At 43.5% G+C, this 21360-nt stretch overlaps 1 protein-coding gene and 2 long non-coding RNA genes across 5 annotated transcripts; all 3 read left to right on the plus strand.

Moving 5' to 3' along the window:
* Window positions 1-6847: 6847 nt before the first annotated feature.
* Window positions 6848-7963, plus strand: LOC129595322 (uncharacterized). Its single transcript, XR_008691306.1, has 3 exons — window positions 6848-6977; window positions 7240-7358; window positions 7849-7963. It is a non-coding gene; the product is annotated as an uncharacterized LOC129595322 (long non-coding RNA).
* Window positions 7964-11425: 3462 nt separating this feature from the next.
* Window positions 11426-14788, plus strand: LOC129595288 (uncharacterized). 2 transcript variants are annotated; one of them, XM_055492242.1, is made up of 4 exons: window positions 11426-12175; window positions 12877-12987; window positions 13560-14363; window positions 14615-14788. In XM_055492242.1, exons 1-4 carry the CDS (start codon window positions 11591-11593, stop codon window positions 14774-14776), a joined length of 1662 nt encoding a protein of 553 aa, XP_055348217.1. In that variant the 5' UTR covers window positions 11426-11590; the 3' UTR covers window positions 14777-14788. The 2 variants fall into 2 exon arrangements, with proteins under 2 accessions (XP_055348217.1, XP_055348219.1); XM_055492244.1 differs by lacking the exons at window positions 13560-14363; window positions 14615-14788 and having other exon boundaries at window positions 11426-12083; window positions 12877-12890.
* A 1972-nt stretch (window positions 14789-16760) lies between these two features.
* Window positions 16761-21150, plus strand: LOC129595289 (uncharacterized). 2 transcript variants are annotated; one of them, XR_008691300.1, is made up of 4 exons: window positions 16761-16865; window positions 17050-17158; window positions 20071-20444; window positions 20896-21150. It is a non-coding gene; the product is annotated as an uncharacterized LOC129595289 (long non-coding RNA). The 2 variants fall into 2 exon arrangements; XR_008691301.1 differs by lacking the exons at window positions 16761-16865; window positions 17050-17158 and adding an exon at window positions 18015-18301.
* Window positions 21151-21360: the final 210 nt, after the last annotated feature.

A 21360-nucleotide genomic window follows, 5' to 3' on the forward strand; every position in this document is an offset into this window, starting at 1 on the left:
GCCAGGACGCCCAAGTGTGCCGCTAACGGGGAATCATGGTTATCCTGAAGGAACTGAAGCCGCCAGTGAACAGGTACATACATGCAATAATAGATCTTCCGGTTTAATTCGAACTTATAATAAACAACGCCCTGTTTCACAACAAATTTGTTTAGGTGTAACTTCTCATGGTCTGACATCTTTTCCTTTTTGTTTTCTAGGAGCAGCCGCCATCGGACAATTCGCGCATCGCGAGACTGCTCTTCAGCCCAGTATGAAGCTTTATCATCAGTAATCAGCTTCTGCACTTTGTCTGCATCGAAGGCCTTCATATCTTCCTCAGAAATGGCTTTGACTTCGGCCGACATCATCTCGAAACGGATATCCACGTAGTCTCGTTCCAGGATAGCGAAACAACACTCGATCATCGCGGCATCACCGGCGAAAGGGTAAGTTTGCCGATAATCGAATTCAATATCAGAATCATCCGAGTCAGGTTCCGGTTGTTCTCCTGGATTTCTACTTAACGCGTCAGCAATTCCGTTCTCTTTGCCAGGTATGTGAACAGGTTTAGTGTTAAACTGCTGGATATATAACGCCCAGCGCCCAAGGCGGCCAGCTGCATCGCGCATATTATTTAGAAAAACCAACGCTTGATGATCAGTCTGTACTTCAAACTGATAATCAGACAAATAATGCTTCCATTTCTTTAAGGCGCAAATAACTGCATAAGCTTCAAGTTCCGTAGGAAAGTAGAGCCTTTTCTGTGTTTCAGTCAGCTTGCGGCTTAAGTACGCAATAGCGCCAATTCGTGGGCACGCCAATTCGTGGGCACCTCCGTCGGCTTATCCCGCGGGCACTGCATAAGCACTGCACCGACTGCGATAGTGCTGGCGTCGACAACCACTCTCGACAAGGCCTCTGGATCGTAACGGGCCAAGACGGGCGCCGTCACCAAGGCCTCCTTTAATTGTTCCACAGACCTGCACTGATCCGTTCCCCATTCGAAGGTAACTTTTTTGGGAATTAATTTTTGAAGCGGCTCAGCGATTTCTTGGAAGTTCTTAATAAATTGACGATAATATCCTACCATACCTAAAAATCTGAGGATATCTTTCTTATCTTTTATAGGGCCGAATTCCTTAACGGCCTGAATTTTCTCTGGATCTGTGCTTATACCAAACTGGTCAACAGTATGACCCAAAAAGGTAATCGAATTAACAAATAATTCTGTTTTTTCAGGGTTAATGGTCCAGCCGCATTCCTGGAGCCTCAGAAAAAGCTCCTGTAAGTCCCGCATATGATCTGCCAGGTTTTTACTGAAGACAATAATGTCATCAATAAAAACCAACACGTTCCTCCACTTCATGTTCGCAAGCGTCAAATCCATGGCGCGCTGGAATGCAAATAGCGCGTCCTTCATCCCGAAAGGTAAGACTTTATACTGGAACGTAAATTCTTCTCCCACCATCGTTGTTTTACATCGGTCTGCTGGTTTGATTTTTATTTGCCAAAAGCCACTTTTAAGGTCAATTTTGCTGAATACAGTAGCTTTATCCAACGCATTCAAAATGTCATCGACTCTGGGAAGCGGGTAACTGCTGCCCATTAATCGTTCGTTCAGCTTGCGGAAATCCACGGTTAAGCGCCGGGATTTATCTTTCTTTTTTACGATACATATAGGACTTCCCCATGCTGAATTTGTTGGCTCGATTATACCGTCTTTAATCATTTCCTGTGTTTTAGCTTGGAGCCATTTACGATCTTCAAACGATGTACGGTACGGAGGAGTTCTAACCGGCAAACTCGTGCCTGTGTCAACGGAATGCTCATAGATAGTACAGCATCCCACCGGACGCGCCTTAGTCGGTAAAACTGACTTCGCCTGATAGAAAATAGCCTTTAATTCTTCCTTGCTGGGACAGATATCACCAACTTTAATTTTTGCGAAGGTTTCCTCTGTTTCAGGATCAACGGCGACAGGGGGAGACGGCTGTGACTGCATCGCCACACATTCATTAATTTTCTCCGGCACTGGAATGCCCTTGTCGTCGCTGGGAACACCACTAATCGCTTCTTGACAACTCTCCTGAAACTCTGGAGAGTCCATCTGGTAGACCGCGTCCACGAGTGCCACTTCACCGAGGTTAGTTTCTTCATTTAAAACGAGCGGTTTGTCAGAGACATTTACAACGCATACTCTACAATTACCGTACTCATTAAGCGTTAGGACACCATCCAATAATACCGCATTTTTATTCGAGTCAGGAATTTTTCCTTCGTAGAGAAAGGGCTGCGTATACAGATACTCATCCTGGAACTCCATGAATTGCTCATCGGACATAGACGTCGTTGCGCGGATAATTCCCTGCGAATGGGGCTGAATTATGACCGGTGAAGCTGGAAATAACTCCATTTTAAAGCAGTCAATAGGACCAGGTTCAGGCTCGAACCGGTAAATGTCCTGCTCAACCGAATTAACCTCGACCTGTGCTTGAGCCTGTTTCAGATGGGCGTCCCTGTACGCCAACTCAATGGCATCCTTCGTGTAGACACAAGCCGGGATCTCTGTGGATTCACGGACGTCCTGCGACCGTTTGGGCAAGTTTTTAGCCGTCGGTTGTTGTAATACCGGCGCCGGCTGCACTGTCTCAGCAGACATTTGACTTGCCGCCTCGCGCTCTGCGTATTCCCGCCGAATTCTACGGCTGTAACTGGACTTTTTACGCCTGGGAGAACTCCTTCCCGAACCCTCCGGTGATGGTTCGTAATTTCCCACGGTGGGTTGCGCTGGATTAACAGCTGCAGACTCACTCAACGCTTTCTGTTTCTGAATTTCATTCCAGATTTCCCACTGTTCGTTGATGTCGACATCTACAGGAGAGTCGTAAGATGCCCTGACTGCCGGAGGAAGCAAATCCGACATTTGGTCACTGATCAACTTATGCTCCTGCGGTGAGTTACCAGTTAATTGGGAGTTTATTTCTCTTTGCTTCTCCGCCTGTTTATCTTCGTAGGAGGTCGGACACGGGCCGATATTGATAGGCTTCATGCCGTCAGCTGGAATAAAGCTACCGTTTTCAAATTCACCTGCTGGCGCCGGGTTATCCACGGAAAAGGTAACCTTACGTTTTCCTATAGCTTTCTGTGCGGCCAACTGTTCATTTCTTTTAATCGTTTCAAAATGCCGACGGTCATTAATCGAGTTTCGACATACGTCACAGTTTTTCTCATACCGTTCGATTTCAATTATACAATCCGGCCAGTAAAATAACTTCACTAAGTACGGATATAATTTTTCATGCCGGCCATACGCCTGTTTATGAATTAGTATTTCGTGAAAGCAGGCTATCAACTTTTGTCGCCATTGGTGCGGCACATAAATTCGTGGGCAAGCGCCGGAGTGATCAGGCACTCTACATAATATTCCTTCGCAAATTATAAACCGATTTATTTCATACTTGGTAAAATTAGTATTAGCATGCGACGGCTTCTTGTACATTTTGTACCACATCCGGCTATCAACACACTGCTGTTGGGTTTCACGCCAAAACTGTGGATCTCTGAAACGTTGTTCCGATGGAAACAACTGTTTATCTTGTGGCCTATCCATCGGCGTCATCCACTTCTTCAACTCTGGATTGCGTGCCATATAAGACGGATAATCGTGGACTTCATCAACGTCTCTGCGGTCACGCTCAACAGGTATGACATTCAACAGCTTATTGTCCATGCTTAAACATTCGACAACCTTCGCTGATTTCTCCAATACGCCCATGTAGAGGTACTTTGCTGCAGGATGCTGTTTCAATACTGCGTCAACTGAAGAAATTTGAATGGGAAGCTGCAAGGGATCGTCACCCCCACGAACTTGACTGGAGCCGGAAGTAGACACGGGACTGACCGATGTCGAAGGCGAGGTACTTGGGCTGCTTGCCGGCGACGGCTGTACAACTTTTTCCTTTTTAATTGGCGGCTGGGAAGACGCCTGTTCTCTCCCCCGCGAACTTGACTGCATACTATTTACAATTGTTTCACCGCCTCCCCCACGAACTTGACTTGGTTCTGGGTTTTTCTCCGTCTTAATCTCTTGCTTAATTGCAGGACGAACGGGTTCATCAACAACGGAAGCTGCTCTCGGGAGATATTGACGAATCATCTCCTGTACTACGCTTCGCACAAACTCCTCATCACGCTGATCAGATCCCCTTTTAATCTGTACAGACTGCGCGGGTGCTGTTTCCTTAACTTCCGTTTTCACTGAGGCATCAACCACTTTTATCGCTGGTGGCGACGGGACTGGACGCGGCCACTCCTGCTTGGCCTTTTGTAGGTGTAAGATACAAATTTCTGGATCAGCTTTTGCTAGAATTAAATGTGCAGACTCATATGGCACAAATTTTGCCTCTTTAGCGACACCGATACGCTCTGTTAACATCAACGCAGGAATTGCGGGTGAGGGCTTAACTCCCGCAGGAATTAACGGGTCAAAATCGTGTGAGCGGATGACATCCGACATCAGGTGAGTTTCGCGACGTAAAAATGCCGGTGCATTAGGCTGTCTACGCGAGAGACGCCACGTCATAGTATTCATATCTAAAATAAAAGGCTTTGTAGCTAAAAAGTCCAAACCTAAAACAACGTGGTCCCTATCAAAAGTGGAACTCACAAGCATAGCGTGCTCAAAGGCCATACCAAATTCGTGGATTGTAACCACTACAGACAACGGCTCGATCAACTGTCTTCCTTGATACGCTGTATGTACAACCCTGCCTTTAATGTGATCAGGACAGCGATGAATATTTAATTTTAAATCCTTCGCCATTTTTAAAGACATAACGGAAATGCTAGAACCGGTATCCAACATAGTCTTCACCTTCTGGTAGTTTATGTCGATTACAGAATACCAAGCCTGGGCATCCAGCGTCGGCAACAAACAAACGTGGTCTGCCAACGGATATTGCGAAAAATCCTGTACTTCCATTTTATTGCACTGTGGCGGCGGCGTGGACAAACCGGCCGGCAAATCCAATTCCATCATGTTAATCTGCTGCTGCGGGTTATTGTAACGAGCCAATAATTCTGCAGATGGCTCATACTGACGGGGAAGTACAAATTGATTCGTACAACCAGCTGCAGGATGAAGGCCATGACAGCGGAAACAAATTTCCACTCCGCGATTGGTTCGCCATTTATCCTTCAGGATATTTCGTTCATCAAACGGAGGCTGACTACCGGCCTGCTGATTTTGCCGGTAATTCTGATTCTGATTTTGTTGGCGGTTATTATTATTGTTATAACCACCACGCCCGCGATAATTATTATTATTGTTCCGGTAGTTTCCGCGATTATTGCCACCGTTATAGTTGTTGTTATTCGCAGGGCCATCCTGTTGGTACTGCGGATCGAAATTTTGCATCGGCTGTTGAAATTGCGGCTGCATAACCGGCATCATCGGATTCATCATTTGAACAGGGACAGGCATGGGGGCCTGCATAGGAATAGGCTGTGGAAAGGTCTGCGCAAATTGTACCGGGTGTTGTTCAACGAATGGTGGCTGAGAATATACCGGCACTGGGACAAATTGCGGCTGGGGAACATTCAGAACAGGTTGGATTGGAGCCACTGAATTCTGTGGCTGCGGAATCACCGTTTCCGTATACGAATGTGAATATCCACCGCGATTGTTGCCATAGTTTCCGCGGCCTCCCCGGTTCGAATAATAACTTCCTCTCTGAGACGAGCCACCGCGGCCGCCTCGATTTTCGTAATTCAAATTATTATTATTATTGTTATTGCCGGCACTTCTGGGTTCAGCAGGAGCATTTCTCTGGGTTGATTCAAGTGTCTTCTTATCTTTATTCATGCGCTTCCACAGTTTTTCGCACTCTTGCAGCTTCTTTTCAAATTCCGCATAATTTTTAGGTGCCGCATTGTAAATTTCGCGGAACCATGCCGGTCGATGTTCCTGTACGCCATCAAGGAGTGCTTCCACCTGCTCTTCGTCAGATGTTTTTAGTTCCTCAAACCATGGGAGGAAACTATCCAGGTAAGCACGAACTGGTTCATAGAATTCTAATTTGCGATTATTCATTTTCCTACGAATGTCGGCTTTAGAAAGAGAGCCGTTAAAGTGCTCAACAATAGCCGGCTTAAAGAATTCAGGCCACGATTTGCCTTTATTATCTTTCCGAAATTTTTCGAACCATTGAAAAGACGGCCCAGTGAATGCACCAATTACTCGACGACATGTTGTTTCGTCGTTCCAGTTATTCGTGGCTCTGCATTGTTCAACATTCATGAGCCATCTTTGAATTTTTTCCGGGTGAGCATCATCAAAGGCAAGTAACTTCATGCCTCCGACCGTTTTATCGCCGTCTTTCTCCGTGAATTTTGCTAAAAGTTCAACAACGCTTTCTTGTGTAAGCGCCGTCCGATCAGAAATTTGTGTTTGTCTAATTAACCATTCCTCCAGTTGGGGATTTCTGGATGTAGACTCATTACTGGCCACACTGTTGGGACGGCGATGCTCGTCATCCAGGGGAACGTCATCCCCAAATTCATTCTCGGTATCAGAGCTGTCTCTAAGTTCCGTTCCGCGCATCGGGCGGCTAGATTCGTCAGCTGTTCTTTTTAGAATTTGCTGCCGTAAATCTGTTGAGCCGTTTTTCTTCTGCTTGGCAGGTGCTGTTTCCCTTGGGATTTGACTTTCTGACGATGAACGCGGGATAGACTGAGCCTCCAAAAATTCGACTCGCGATTCCTGTCTAGGCCTCCGCAAGATGCCAGCCGGATTACTGCCAGTAGCTAAAGGCTGATCAACGTATGACGAGAAATTTTGGGGATTAAATGGTGTGAATGTGGGAGGGCGTAATACGTCTCCTGTTGCTACCGGTGCTTCCCTTTGAAAATATCTCTCACTGCCGCCAAGAGCAGTATTTGGATTTCGAAGCTGGAGAAGTTCGTTACATGCTTCCCTGAAATCCACTTCCATCTTGGTAAGCTGATCGTGTTTTTCATGCCATTCCTTCCGGCATTGCGCATTTTCCGCATATAGCCGGTTGCACGTTTCCGATTTTTCGTAGGCGTCGGCCTGTGCTTTGTTCTTGGCTTGAATCGCGTTTTCACAACTACTGCATCTTTTATCGTTTCTCAAATCATTTAATTCCTTTTGAACTTTCTGAACGTTTTCTCGCTCTGTATTCAACAAACCTTGTAACCTTTCGATTTCCTTTTGGGACAAATCATCCTTTTCTTTAGGGATATGCATCGGGCCGACCGAAGACTTATTGTTGAGCTGGACTCTCGCATGCGTAAGATCCCGTTGAAGAGACTCTTCAGCGTCTTTAGCCCGCTTCTTTTCGTCATCCAAGTCTTTGGTAAGTTTCGTGACCAGGCTCTGCGCATCCGTCAAATTTTTATTAGTTAATTTATGCGCATCTTTCTCAGAATTACAATCTTTCTGAGCTTTCGACAGCTTTTGGTTCAAATCAGATATTTGTTTCGTTAAATCCGGTGCTGGTTGCGCACTGAGGCCATCAATCGTAGCTTTCGCGTTTGAAAGGTCTCTCTGAGCTTCTTCCAACTGTTTTTCCAATTTGCGATTCGTGTCTGTTAAAGTATCGCGCTCATCTTTCATTGCATTAAACGCGGCTTCCGCATTTCTGTTGGCTTGTCTTAAACCATGCAGATTATCATTTGCAATGCGTAATTCGTTAGCCAATCTGTCATTTTCTGTTTGTTCATTTTCGAATTTAACGCGCATTTCATTGAAATCGTTTTGGAATTTCAATTTTTCGTTTCGTTCCGCATCTACACGAGCGTCTAAAGACATTATATTACCCATTTCATCTACTTTTGTTTTTGTAGATGCGATGAGCGTGCGGAGACTTTGGATCAATACGGGCATAGTTTGCCGGACTATCAAGCCCACATCCTGGTCAGTTTCTGCCGCAGCCAACTGCTCATCGACTTCCCTAGCTTGGGTAAGGAAGTCCTCATCTGGTTGTTCAAAATCCTTTTCTGACACAAAGCTATGTAATTTTAATTGTGCCGGGTGGAACGTCATTGTTCCACCGCGAATGCTTTTACTTGCTCTTGTTTCAGATCCTTCGGAGATATCCGCTTTGTCCGCAGCCGACAATGCTATCAAGTTGTTGTCCGACTGGGACGACTGGGGTTCTGTCTGGCTCTCAGCCACGCTTGGAGTCTCCGATATGGGTTCGTCCATTATCGCAGCAGACGCCTGGGCTGGAATTCTCTCCTTGGCGCCGCGCGTGACACGCTCATTTGCTGCCTGTTTTTTGGGAGTTTTTCCCGTAGCTTTAGACGCTGTAAGTGCAGCTTGGGCTGCCTCTCTTCGTCTATTCAAATCTTCCGTATATTCTGGCAGCCACCTGTTTGCATCCTGCAAAGCCGCTATAAACTGCTCATCAGTGATGTCCAGGTAAGCTTCAGGGATACATCCCTCGTACTCAATCCAAGGTTTAAAATGTGCTGGTAATCTCGTTTTGGAATTTAAGTACCGTCTGATTTCCTGGTAGTCAATCCAAGACTTCCCACAGAATGCATCTTGTGCTTCTGGTGGTTCAACGTTAAGAGCAAGGTACATCAAATTCAACGGAATTTCTTTTGCGTTGAATTTGAACCTTGTCTGAGCTCTCGATCCATCGTACGCCCCAATAATCACTTTATTATCTGGGATTTTACGCGGTGGTGGGCGATTTCTAGGAATCGAACCGCCCGACATTTCTGCTTTTATTTTAAATAACCTTTGCGGCTATTCAAAATAATACTTACAGTAGCGATTGTGCTACTGCTTCCGAAATTGCAATTGTGCAATTACTACTACGTCACTTCCCAATTCTCCTTTTAGGTTTGAATTGTTCAGTGATAGATTACTGACAGTCGACCTTTGCGGTTTCGACTGTAACAACTTCCTAAAATTACACTGCTACACTTTGCGTGCTGCAGTTATTCAACATTCACAGGTCAATCACCGTTTGCCGGTGTTTACCTTTTTTCACGGTCAACTCTCTCTAGCTGCTGATTCTGGCTACCGCTTGCGGCTTGCCTTTATCTAGCTGCTGGAGATCGTTATCTCACCTAGCCACTGACAATGGCTCGGTAGTCACTATCTGATCTATCTGCAGGCCAGGTACACTGACACTGCAGTTTACGTTTTATTCACCGCGGCTACTGCTTTGCGCAGACAACCCGGAAATTACCCACACAGACACCGATTAATTACACAGCCGACCTTTAAGGTTTCGACGGTCCAACTTAATTAAATTTAATTTAATTGGCGAGGAAGCTCACCAGTGAGGAAGCTCACAATTGCGAGGAAGCTCGCTAAAAATAAATTAACTAGGCCAGATCAGGAACGCTGACCTCCTTCGGCGTACCTTTGCGGTTCGACGCCTTTCAAAAACGGACCACTTTTACCAATAAATTACCATCAAACTTTCCACCAATAATTTTCGTTACATCGGGAAAATTAAAAGACACCGGTGGGCGCCATGTCGTGTATAAGCGTTCACGCCGGTTAAGGCTCCATGAACAATCTTTACTCTTCCACGCCTGTAAATGTCAGTCGGTAGGCACTCGTACTCTCAAACTATAACTGAAGAACTATGGTGGAAATAAAACGAGCGAATCAGGAACACAGGAACTCAGGAATCCCTCAGGAACACGCTAACCACAACTTCCGGTCGTAAGTCCTGTGAGGATCGGCAAGAGCTAGGACGATTGTGTCACGAGCAAACCTGTATACTAAGCGATAATCCGGGAGCAACTATGCACTTCAGTAGGAACAAGTATTGCTGTCTCTTTATCCAATTCACATCACAGTTCACAACGCTAGGAAATCGTAATTAGAAACAGTCTCAGAAGTAAATCTCAGACTACTCATTCCCGATATTAGTGGCGACATGAACTTATATAGACTTCGCGTTATGACATCATATACATCGCTAGTAAAAGAGAACAGCAAATCACAGTAGAGATTGACTAGATTATCCGTTATGTTGCAGGTGGAAGGCGGACAGTCAGCATCCGTACGTACATCCGGCGTATGATCCTACTCCCATACGTCATTGGTATATGACATTCTGTAGCGAGATGATTTGTTTACATTGACGCGAAAATCGTTTGTGCGCGCAACATCCGGTTCGGGAGTCAAATTTTACGAAATGGCTTAGTTGAGACGCATTACCGTCACTTAAATATTAATATAGGTTAATTAAACATCATAATTTCTGACGATGTACTGAAACCGCCGCATTATTATTTTTAACAAAACGGAAGCTGTGTGATCAGTGGTGCACCATCACCGAAACACCAAAACTGGGCGGACTAATAGTCGGGATAAAAATATTTACATCTCTAATAAAATAAGGTTAATCCAACAAACACGTACCAACACCTTCTGTTGGTACGTGTTAACCCATACCCATGTAGTTCTGTGGCTTCCGGAAACTCACTGGTATCAAGTTGCAGGACGTAACGCTTAACAATCCCCTGCAACAGCCGGAAGCATGACCACAGTTTCTCGATACGTGCCATGACGATCGCGTCGCCGCCGTCGTCCCGATTGACCAACGCTTGCATCAGCACATCCACGTAGTACTGGTGTAAAGCTCTTATCCCGGAACGATGCCGTAACTACAACGGAAATTTTGTTTTAAAATTCCGTTTGAATTTTTGAGAAAACAGTTTTATAATGAGGCTTTTAGTACACCTGTTTGCCTTTTAGAATTTATTTCACCGATAACTTCCCAACCGCCTGGTGCCATGCGCGAAGCTGCTCGCCCAAAACAGAGTGAGTCCACTATACCGCGGCCAGATGCATACCGACGTTGCAAAAGTACCCCAAGACGCACCACCTGTTGCATTCCGGCAGCGGCGCGTTGGAGACGCCAAGATCTGAAGGGCGACGGGGTTATTATTGTTCATCGCACCGTTCCTTAATGCACAAACGCAGCTTTTTGTAGAGGTTTAAAGTGTGCAGTTGTAGATAACACGTTGGAATTTCAACGTGTGACTGCTTGTCTTTCGACAACGATGGTTTCCTTGCTGAAGCAGAACACGAAATGGGATTACATACCGCATCCGGATTGCGCGCGGGTGGATTCAGACAAGAGTGTCAATATGTTATACTGCGTTATATACACTGTAATTATTGCTTTTGAACGCTTAATACCCTGCTCAAGCGTGTCACACTTGTGCAGCTACAGTAGGGATCGATAAATATACTGAAGAACAGAACAGGATGCAGTATGCCGTGTACGGGACCGGCATCTGATCCCTGATACACTGCGTGGTTAGTCATGCCGCGTCTGTGGATACATGCTACGCCGGCTACGGTATATGACTTTTTACCTTCGCGCAATAAAGCGCTGCTGCAGGCTTGTAGCACGCCGCGCGTTGGTCGGGAAGAGTCTTCGTAAAATCTAACTTATTTCAGTCCAAGCGTTGCTGTTCAAAGTGAGCAATATGTTGCATTATATTCACCTAAATTATCAAAAGCTTGGCGCAAAATTGGTGCTAAACACTGGTTTAATACTGTCTGCTTATTACGCCACGAAAAGCACCAGGTAATACATAATACGGTATGTTTGAATACGAGTCGTATTACTCGAACCCTGTATGGTGTTATGGCGCCGTGGACGTACAAGATGAGGATGGAACATTCCGCCATGGTTTCATCGTTGATATGGACCTCTTCGAAGGCTTTATCGTTGATTTCGGATATCCCAACCATCATGCTGAGCTTGTCCGTTTCCATCGATGCCTTGGGCAAATTTATGAGTTTTCCTTCGCCCTTGGCGATACTGTGCAGATTTTGTGGCGGGAGTCTGACAGCGAGGCATGTCGGTGGTATCCGGCCAAAGTAATCGCGGGATCGTGTTACACGTTTGCTTATGTTGAGACCGAACGGCACGGAAAACTAGTGAGGGAAGTGGTGAGAAAGAATTGCATCATGCCTTTAGGAGAACGACAGCCCGTGGAGCGGCGGAATTATGAGCGGCACAGTTTATCGCTGGGTTGGATAGCTTCGGATCTTCTGAAATCCCGGAATCAAGACGATTTTCAATGGTGGAATCGTGAGTGGGGGCGCAGACGCGACAGCATACTCGTCAAAGCTGAAAGAAGGAAACTAATTTATATTGCTCAATGTCCACACGTTCGGAGACCGGTACATATTACGGCTTCGACATTCTTTGCAGTTTGGACATTTTCACAATATAAATTCGTATGCCGGGCACGAGAGCTACACCACCTTACAGGAGTTTAATTAGAGTTATATAGAGTTTAACCGTTTAACCAGAGTTTGACCAGAGCTAGTGTTACAATACAAGCATAAGCTTGTATAACTCTGGAAAACTATGGGAACCAACTTCTAAGTTTTATAAAAAAATTTCAAATTTTTAGTGCGAAACAACGCAGAGAATCCCCTGTCTGTGGTGCCCGCCCCGCGAGTCCGATTGTGAAAGGGTGCAGATGCGATAAACGTCGAAGCATGTCGACAAATGCGTACTAGTATCTGTACAAGTATACATATAATATTAAAACGTACACGGAACTGAATGTAAAAGCGTATTATAATAGAAAAAGGCGTATTACTGGCACTACCATTTTGCCAGCTTTTTAATTTGACCTGTATGCCTAAAAAAAACAAGGAACGCACGAAAATCTCAGCACAATCTGGTAAAAAATTTCAAAGATCTAGTCACCGGGCGTGTATCTACAGTAAATAGTGGGGATCAAAAGTAGATCACTGCATGTTTTTTTCCCACATATCTCGCGTCTGAGTTCAGAAAATCTTCCCTTACTTGCAAAAAGGTCAAGTGTCTACCCAGTATATCTCTAATGTTGCTTATCAAAATGTTTTCATAGACTGAAATATTCCGGATAATGGCAAAAAAGATACCGCTTTCAAAGTTGCCGGATTGGAGAAGAGCTGGAAAAAACGAACGGGAAATGCGCTTTCTTTCCAAATCCTGCCTGGTAAGGTTAACGTTAATTGTGTTGCGGTGTAAGCCCTTTCGCTCACTTGTTCACGTAAAAACTGATAGTCATGTCATATCATTTTGTTTCCGTCTGTTTCTCAAGTTTCACTTAAGTTGCGCCTATGTTTCACTAAACTGGCACGCGCCAGCTCTTCCCGTCCGAGATTAAATGTGCGCACTACAATACCAGTTATTATTGATACTCTTTCATTTCAGAATTAAAATAATATACTGATTGAAACGTGGTTGTTTTCATTGCAATTACCACCAGTGTATACAGTGCAGGCAAAGCGTACTGCAATGGTCAGGGGAATCTCTCATTTTAATTTCCAAAACCGGATAATACATTTTCGCATTTTACGCTAAAGAGCACTACTAATAACTGGGTGGAAGGTTGAAATAAGGTGCTGGCGATAAAAATTGTATCAACAAAATCGCGCAATATGTTTAATGACGATTGAAAAATTTATAAAATTCAACAAAGATCTTCCCGTAGCCTTACGAATGTCCTTCATCTACTTTTGTTCGGTAATAATAATAATTAATCTAATAAACTGATTATTTTCTTAGGCTTTCAAATTATTCAAAATACGACACCGCTACCAAACGTCTATAAACTCGTGGCTACCCGTTGAAATCTTTCGTCGAATATTTTCCTTTTTGGAATTCCGGGACCAGTTTTTTTGTCGGAAAGTGTGTAAATCTTGGCACAGCATTCTAACAACGTGTTCGCGATTGGAATTCGACCTGCGAACATATGACAACGACGAGCTGGCTCTAGTTTTCGATAAGAATATCACTCAGTTCACTAGAAAAATTATATTATCGAGTGCTGCAGTACCCGATAGTTGCAAGCCATATAGCTGCCATCCTTCGCGGATCCTCAATCCCATCGGTATTCTGGTTGATTTACTACAAGCTAAAAGCGTTAAAATGCAGACCATAACTATTTCGAATTGGCTTGTTTGGGCACCGGACGTCCTAAGCTGGTCTCGCTCGTTAACTCTGCAGTTTCGTTCGGACTGGACAGACATATGTGACAAACTTATCCTGGACAATGTATACATGAACGGGATCATGTATGTGGATGCCGAATCGTGCAGGTGTAAGTGGAATGCCTTCGTTAGAGGTTATGATCACAGGGTTCGATATCTGGATTTCCCTATCTTGGCTGACTCTAACCCATATCGCCTAACGCACCATCCACACATTGGACGCTTACAAAAGTACGTCATCGTCACGAATCAAACCGAACAAATGCAGAGTGCAAGGAAAATACTGGAAGATAATTGCCTTCCGATGAGCGAGGAAGTTCTCAGCCTGCTAAAAAGCCGAATAGACAAGCAATCTGTACCGAAGACAGTGTTGCTACAGGTAACAAAGCTATCGCAGTTTCAGCAAAATGCGTATAGCTAACAGTATCCCTATTTGTATTTGTAGCGTAAGTTCAGTACAATGTCCACTACATCTTCCATTCTGTCATACTGCTTCCCAAAATTTCTGCGTCCTGCTGTATTCATTCTGTAGTTTTGCATTCTACTTCATCATGCATGTACTGTATTTGACCAGCTTGAGGTTATTCCGATGTCTTATAACCTGAAATATGTTGTGCGAATTTTTTGCAGTTGTTAAAACAATGGCAAGCAGGAGACCCACGTTTTACCGACAGCATGGATGATCCGTTGGCTTATGTGCCGCTCCATACCTTGCGAAAGTTAACTCTGTTCACACTGCGATGGTACCTGGACAGTGAAAGTTCTGAAAGAACTATTTTTCATCAGCAGTGAGGAAGGGCAAGAATCTGGATACATATGTATATCATAATTATATTGTACGAAGCGGCATATACCGTATACCAGAGATTGTTTAATTATTTAAGGCGGAGGTTTGCGTACAGTATTTTCGTTTTTGTGATATTCAATCGCTGGCTAATAGCACCGAACAGTTTTTAACGACTGGAAATACTTGGGTTTTGAAATACCGAATGTGCTTTTAGCCTTTTGATCCAGTGTTCTCAGCAAAGACGCAGGGGTAAATGTCCGCGTAACCTGCGCGGGTTATAATTCATATGGGAAAATTTGTATATGGTACTTTTATGAAGTACGTACTGTATTTATATAAAGGGTACCCTTATAGGCACCCCCTAAAACCCCCGTATATTATAGGCTCCCAATCCGTTATTTTAGTTTTCTCTATAGTGCACGCATTCGTAAAACATTTTGTTATTTTGCTTAAGGGATTTGGCCCGGTACGTTGCACTAAATTCGTGTACATTGACGGGATTATTCGCTTTCGCGCACTTCCAAACACCTTTTTGAATTGCTTTTTGACATTAGTAGCCAAATGGTTTGTGTACAGAGGCGTGAAATCCGTTTTCGCGCGCAACATCCGGTTCGGGAGTTATGGCTATTAAAAAATTCCTAAAAGTTTAAATGCATTCAGGTGAGCCAAAAGACTCATTATGGACCGATCTCATGGACCCAAAAGTCTCATGCTAGAACAGTGGATCGTTGTAAGAACGATCTTTGTGATAATCTGCGTTTACGTGCAAAATTTGAAAGGGATCGGTCCATAATGAGACTTTTGGTACATCTGAATGCATTTAGACTTTTTGGGATTTTCTAACAGCCATAACGGCCGAACCGGATGTTGCGCGCGAAAACAGACTTCACGCCTTTGTATACCAATCATTTGGCTACAAAATACTATGAAGCAAGGGAAAAAAGTGTTTAGGAGTGCGCGACAGCGAAAGTTCCCGTGGATGTACACGAATTTAATGCTATGTACCGGGCCAAATCCCTTAAGCGAAGGCTACCAGGGCTTGAACATCTCGGGTGGTCATGTGGTAATATGTACGATATTAATAAAAAATGGGTGCCTATAATAAGCAGGGTGCGAAAAGGGGTGCCTATAATAAACGGGTGTTTTAGGGGTTGCCTACAACGGTTTCCTTATATAAACGCTGGTTTTTCGTAGCAAAATGTAGTGTAACACTGAATATGGTACTAATTATGACACAAACATTACCCTCTATAATGTTAACCTCATAATTATATCGTTTCCAACATCATAAGAAGCCGGTCTTTTAACCGGCATCTACAGTAAAATAACCATACAGCCGTCTACTTAGTTTTATATTTTCATTTCATAATAGTAATTAAATAGTAAATGTCATTATATTTGTCGGCGCACTGAAGCAGAAGTATTAACAATCGTGGAAAACCGGAAACTGCTGCTGCTGCTTAGAAAATTGCAACCCATATTCAATAATATACAGATCCATAGTAATATATATACATATAGTAATATATATCGATAGTAATATATACATATACTGATATACATATAGTATACATATAGTAATATACATATAGTAATATATACATATACATATAGTAATATATGTGTCCATTGTAATATATACGAGTACATCCATATAGTAATATATCTATCTATATATATCCACGTATCACACTGTGACTGCATATTCAGTTGCGCACCATCGCCGGAACTTTAACACATCGACGGAATATTGGTCTTATAAAAATGTTGCAAATCTGTATTAAAATACGTTACTCCAATAAAAATATGTCAATACTTACCGTACCTGCTACTTCCGGTCACGATAAAATCCTAGATAAGAGGAGCGTACGTTTGCTATCGGCAACTATGAGTAATGATTTATATCAACAGGAACTGTGACGAGAGGCGGTCTTCAATCTTTTAGAGACCGGTACACTATTACTATCAGTTAAGGGAGTTGTGTTGGCACTTAGCACCAAATTTGCATACATGTGCGGAATTTTGCGCACCTTCAGAAACATTGTCTTATAACACTGTACCCACATGAATTGTGTATAATGCAAGTAGGAACAGGTTTGTGTGCGCGTAGCATCCAGTTGGAGAGTTACGGTGATAAAAACTTCAGAAGTTTTAAATGCAAACAGATTTACCAAAAATTATATTTTTCAATAGTTTCATAAAATTTACATGATCATTTTACAGAACCTGATTTAGAAAATGTACTATAGTTTACAGCCGCTTTGATTTTTTTTCGCAGATTAAAATATTTCGGATGATGGCTAAACGGAAAACGACCTACGAAATATGGACTGCGAGAAGAGTTGAAAAAACGATACGAGGAACACCTTCCTTTGAAATCCTGCTTGGTAAGTGCAGCTAACAATCTGCGTTAAGCTAAGGTAGAAACAGCTATGCTCAACAAATAGGTGACCTTTTGTTGCATTTTGTTCGAGCCTCTTCTCAACCAGTTTGCACCGTTTTCTACCGTTCGCACTTCCGTACAGGTTCGTATAACTATTCCTTAAATAAATCAAGCTTATTGGTTGTATCGTGGTTGCCTTCGTTGTGCAATGTGCATCTTGTATCGCGAGGCAAAGTGTTTCCAACTAACATTGCGCGCGCAAGCAACGCTATATCTACATATACCGGATCGCGTTATAATTTCTGTCACGATTAATCTGATAAACTGATTGTCTTATTAGGCTTCTAAATTATTTAAAACACGGCACCGCTATCAACCGTGTATAAACACCTGCCTACCAGTCGAAATCTTTCGTCAAATATTTTCCTTTTTGGAATTTCGGGAACAACTGAACTGCCGCACCGTGTGCAAATCCTAGAACATCACTGTAACAATGTGTTCGAGGGTTGGGATTCTGCCTGCAGACATATGGGAATGACGAGCTGGCTCTAGCCTTAAATAAAAATATCAACCAGTTTACTAAAAAAGTTTTCTTATCGGGTGATCCGTTATCTGGTACTTAATATCAGCCATTTTTCCCGCTCCATAAACCCCATCGGTATGCTGACCAGTTTACTGAAAGCAAAACAGGTAAAACTGCAGACCACGGCTATTTGCAACTGGTACGTTTGGGCCCCGGATATCTTCACCTGGTCCATTTTGTTGATTCTGCAATTTCGGTCGGACTGGAAATATCTATGTGAAAAACTAATCCTGGACAATGTAAACATAAACGGACTGATTTATGTGGATGCCGAATCGCGCAGCTGTAACCGTGAAGCTTTCGCTGGGCCTTATGACTACAAGTTTCGAAATCGGGATTTGAACACCTTGGCTAGCGCTCACCCATATGATGACCATATCACCTAATGCACCATTCACCCGTTGGGCGCTTAGGCAAATACGTGATCGTCACAAATCGAAACGAACACATGCAGAGTGCAAGGAAATTGCTGGAAGATAATTGCCCCTTTTTGAGCGAGGAATCTCTCCGAATGCTGCGAAGTCGACTAACGAGTAAGCTGTACCGAATAAAGTTTTCCTCCAGGTAACCAGCTTTTGCAACTTCCGCAAACTGCATATACTACGTACCTGCATATTGTATCACAGCATCACTACATGTAACTGCAGCGAAGTACAGGGCGATGTGCACTGTATAACCATGTCTGTAAAATTCCTTGACATTCTGCGACCTGCTGTATTTCTTGCTTCATACTTGTTTCATCATGCACTCCTCTTTTATTCGACAACAGCCAGTACATATAATAATGCGCCTGCGCGGGTTTACACTAATAAAAATTTCAAATTTTAAACATTAAAAAACAGCCAAAATTATCAGAGTCTTTCATTAGTTTAGAACGTGCGTTAAATGTACCCAGAACAGCAGCTGCATTTCCTCTTACTACCGCTAGACTTAAACGTTGTCTCAAAAAGGCTGTAGATCGAGGCTCCCCGGTAATATCGCGGATCTTGCGGCCGACAAAGCGGATTAGCTCGGCGAAAGGCAATCCAAAAGTCCCAGACGTCTCGAGCTCTCGACGGCCAGAGGATAGAAAATATATACCAAATCTTCGACGAAGGCGTATTTCCGCCGCTTGAAGTCTTCTGCCATCTGCGCCACATGCACTTAACGTATTTGACCAGCTTGAACACGCATTAAAGTTCAATAAGCATCCGGTGCCTTATTACGCGATGCATCTTTGTGAATACTGGCAGTTGCTGAGGCAATGGCAAGCCGAAGACCCACGTTTTACTGACAACATGGACAATCCGTTGGCTTATGTACCGCTCCAGTCATTGCGAAATTTAACTTTGTTCGCATTGCGATGGTATCTGGACAGCAAAAGTTCTGAAAATGATCTGCTTCAGCAGCAGTGAAGAAAGGCACAGAAAACTGGGTATATCGAACGAAGCGGCCTAAAAAAAGACAGTCAAAATCAAGCTTTGCCGGAAATTTACATAAAAGAGATTGACAGTTGCCTGGACAAGGAATCCCTGTACTTGCTGTCGTCATTCGGTTGGAGTATGACCTTGCGGCAGTGCATATGGATAAATCAGGCGCGGTACCTAAGCAGCATGTTACGCCGCATTGTAAACACCAACCGGCTGTCGGCAGCATGTAAAGGGAGTGCTTGCCTAAGCAACCCCCAGCCCCTTATATTTTCGTTTATGTGACATTATACCACAGGCTTACAGCACAGAACACTTTTCGGCGACTGCTCGCTTGGCTTGCTTCTAAAAGCCAGACTGAGCTTTTAGTTTTTGATAACATAAGAAAATTGAAGCTGTTATCTAAAAATGCCAATGTAATACATCTTCTGACATACTTCGAAAAATTTATAATTCCGCCTACCCATGCAGGTCGACGCTTTCCACTCCCGGCTATGTATTTGAAAATGCAGAATGAACAACCGCCCTTGTTGGCGACTGCAAGTTTATTAGCTATCTTATTCGATCGAGATGCTTTTCGAATTTTTCTATTGGTTGGCGAAGTCAATTCGTACACGATGCTGCACCGAGCAACAGAAAATTCCAGAAGCACTGTAGTAACTGGATCCGGTGCATCTATTTAAACTTGCAGTCGCCAAGAGGGCGGTTGTTCTGACTGCATTTTTAAATGAGCCGGGAGTCGGAATGCAGTATCGAACTGCAAAGGTAGTCGGAATTATAAATTTTTTCGACATACTCGTACAAAAAATATCTCAACGTCATGTCATTTTTAACGCTGCAAATGCCTTATTTTAGTAGCCGGTGTCTGCAACGACGATAACGATACAATTATCCATTAGTTTTGAATTTTATTTCAATTTGATATAGATTACAGGTTAGCAAACAAACATCAGAGCATCAGTGGCACACCAGCATTAACAAGCTCAAAAAAATATCAGCTGCATAATCAGTTGAGTACCACCACCGGAAACCACCACTGGACGGACTTGCCTCGGAAAAGCTCATCGTCAGCTCATCATCCTCTTGGGTTGCTGGCACTCCTATGGATTTCTGTGAACATCGATGCCTTCCGTGCACTGATTAAAATTTTCGGCTGGCATCCATTCATTTCATTGGCAATTTCAATTGTCTGCGTGTATGTGCGTGATGTTCCCTTTATTATACAAATGGTCTTCAACGATGCATGTCTGCCTGATTTATAACAAATCCGGGTATTTCTACTGAAGAATGCAGGTAGCCAGGTACGTATGTAATAATGCACCAGTACTCGTAACTTCTAAAACCGTGTATGTGTTAACTGCGTAAACAGTACATATAGGTTAGTATAATCTGACATTGTGCAGTAATGGCCGTAGTGGAATGATTGACCGTTATGTCGCCGTATAAATCGGTATTAAAGTGAAATCATCTGACATTACCATCCGGTGAAGAGCTGATCACGAATGCAGTATGTAGGAATGGTAATTCAGAAGATGCAGATGATCCAGACAATGCCATCATTTATGATTATCCGAGTTGTATCTTTACTGCGCACTCGGCTTCAAATGTATGATCAGGCAGCATTAGCATTGATTCGTATCCAAGTAAATGTCGATGTACTTTATTTCGATAATTACGAGTTAAAAGAATCAGTTACTACCTTACTACGGTAGAGCCAATAAACTGCATCCCGATAACAACTTGTTTTTGCAGGTGTTAAGCGAATGTGCGCCAAAAGTGCCAGCATGCAAACTACCTTTGAAGAGAAATCTGCCATGTATCGATCCCATTGTAGGCATTGTTTATAAAAAAACCTGCATCTCTATATTATCTGAACCATCGGAGTGGCATGTCTCCGCTTATCCTTATCCGGTTTAATAGCTGTTCCCTCTCTGTGTGGCAGCGTATGGCGATACTAGCGATTAGCATCCTGTGGTTTGCCATTATGCCATCTGGTCGCTTAAAATATCGCGATGCGTTTCAACAAAAAGTGAATTATTAACATTACGAGGAATTGTTCATAGAATTATTCTGTTCTATTACTAGCAGCTGCAACCGTTCGAGTATTAAACGGGGAAGTGATGAGTGCCAGTGCGAACGAAGATTTCCCAAGTCAAAATGTCGTACTCGTACTTGCGAAGTACACAGAAAAGTTCTGGATTGGTTCGAATGTGGTGT

Source organism: Paramacrobiotus metropolitanus, unplaced genomic scaffold, assembly GCF_019649055.1.
Source record: "Paramacrobiotus metropolitanus isolate TYO unplaced genomic scaffold, Prichtersi_v1.0 Parri_scaffold0000076, whole genome shotgun sequence".
Lineage (NCBI taxonomy): Eukaryota > Metazoa > Tardigrada > Eutardigrada > Parachela > Macrobiotidae > Paramacrobiotus > Paramacrobiotus metropolitanus.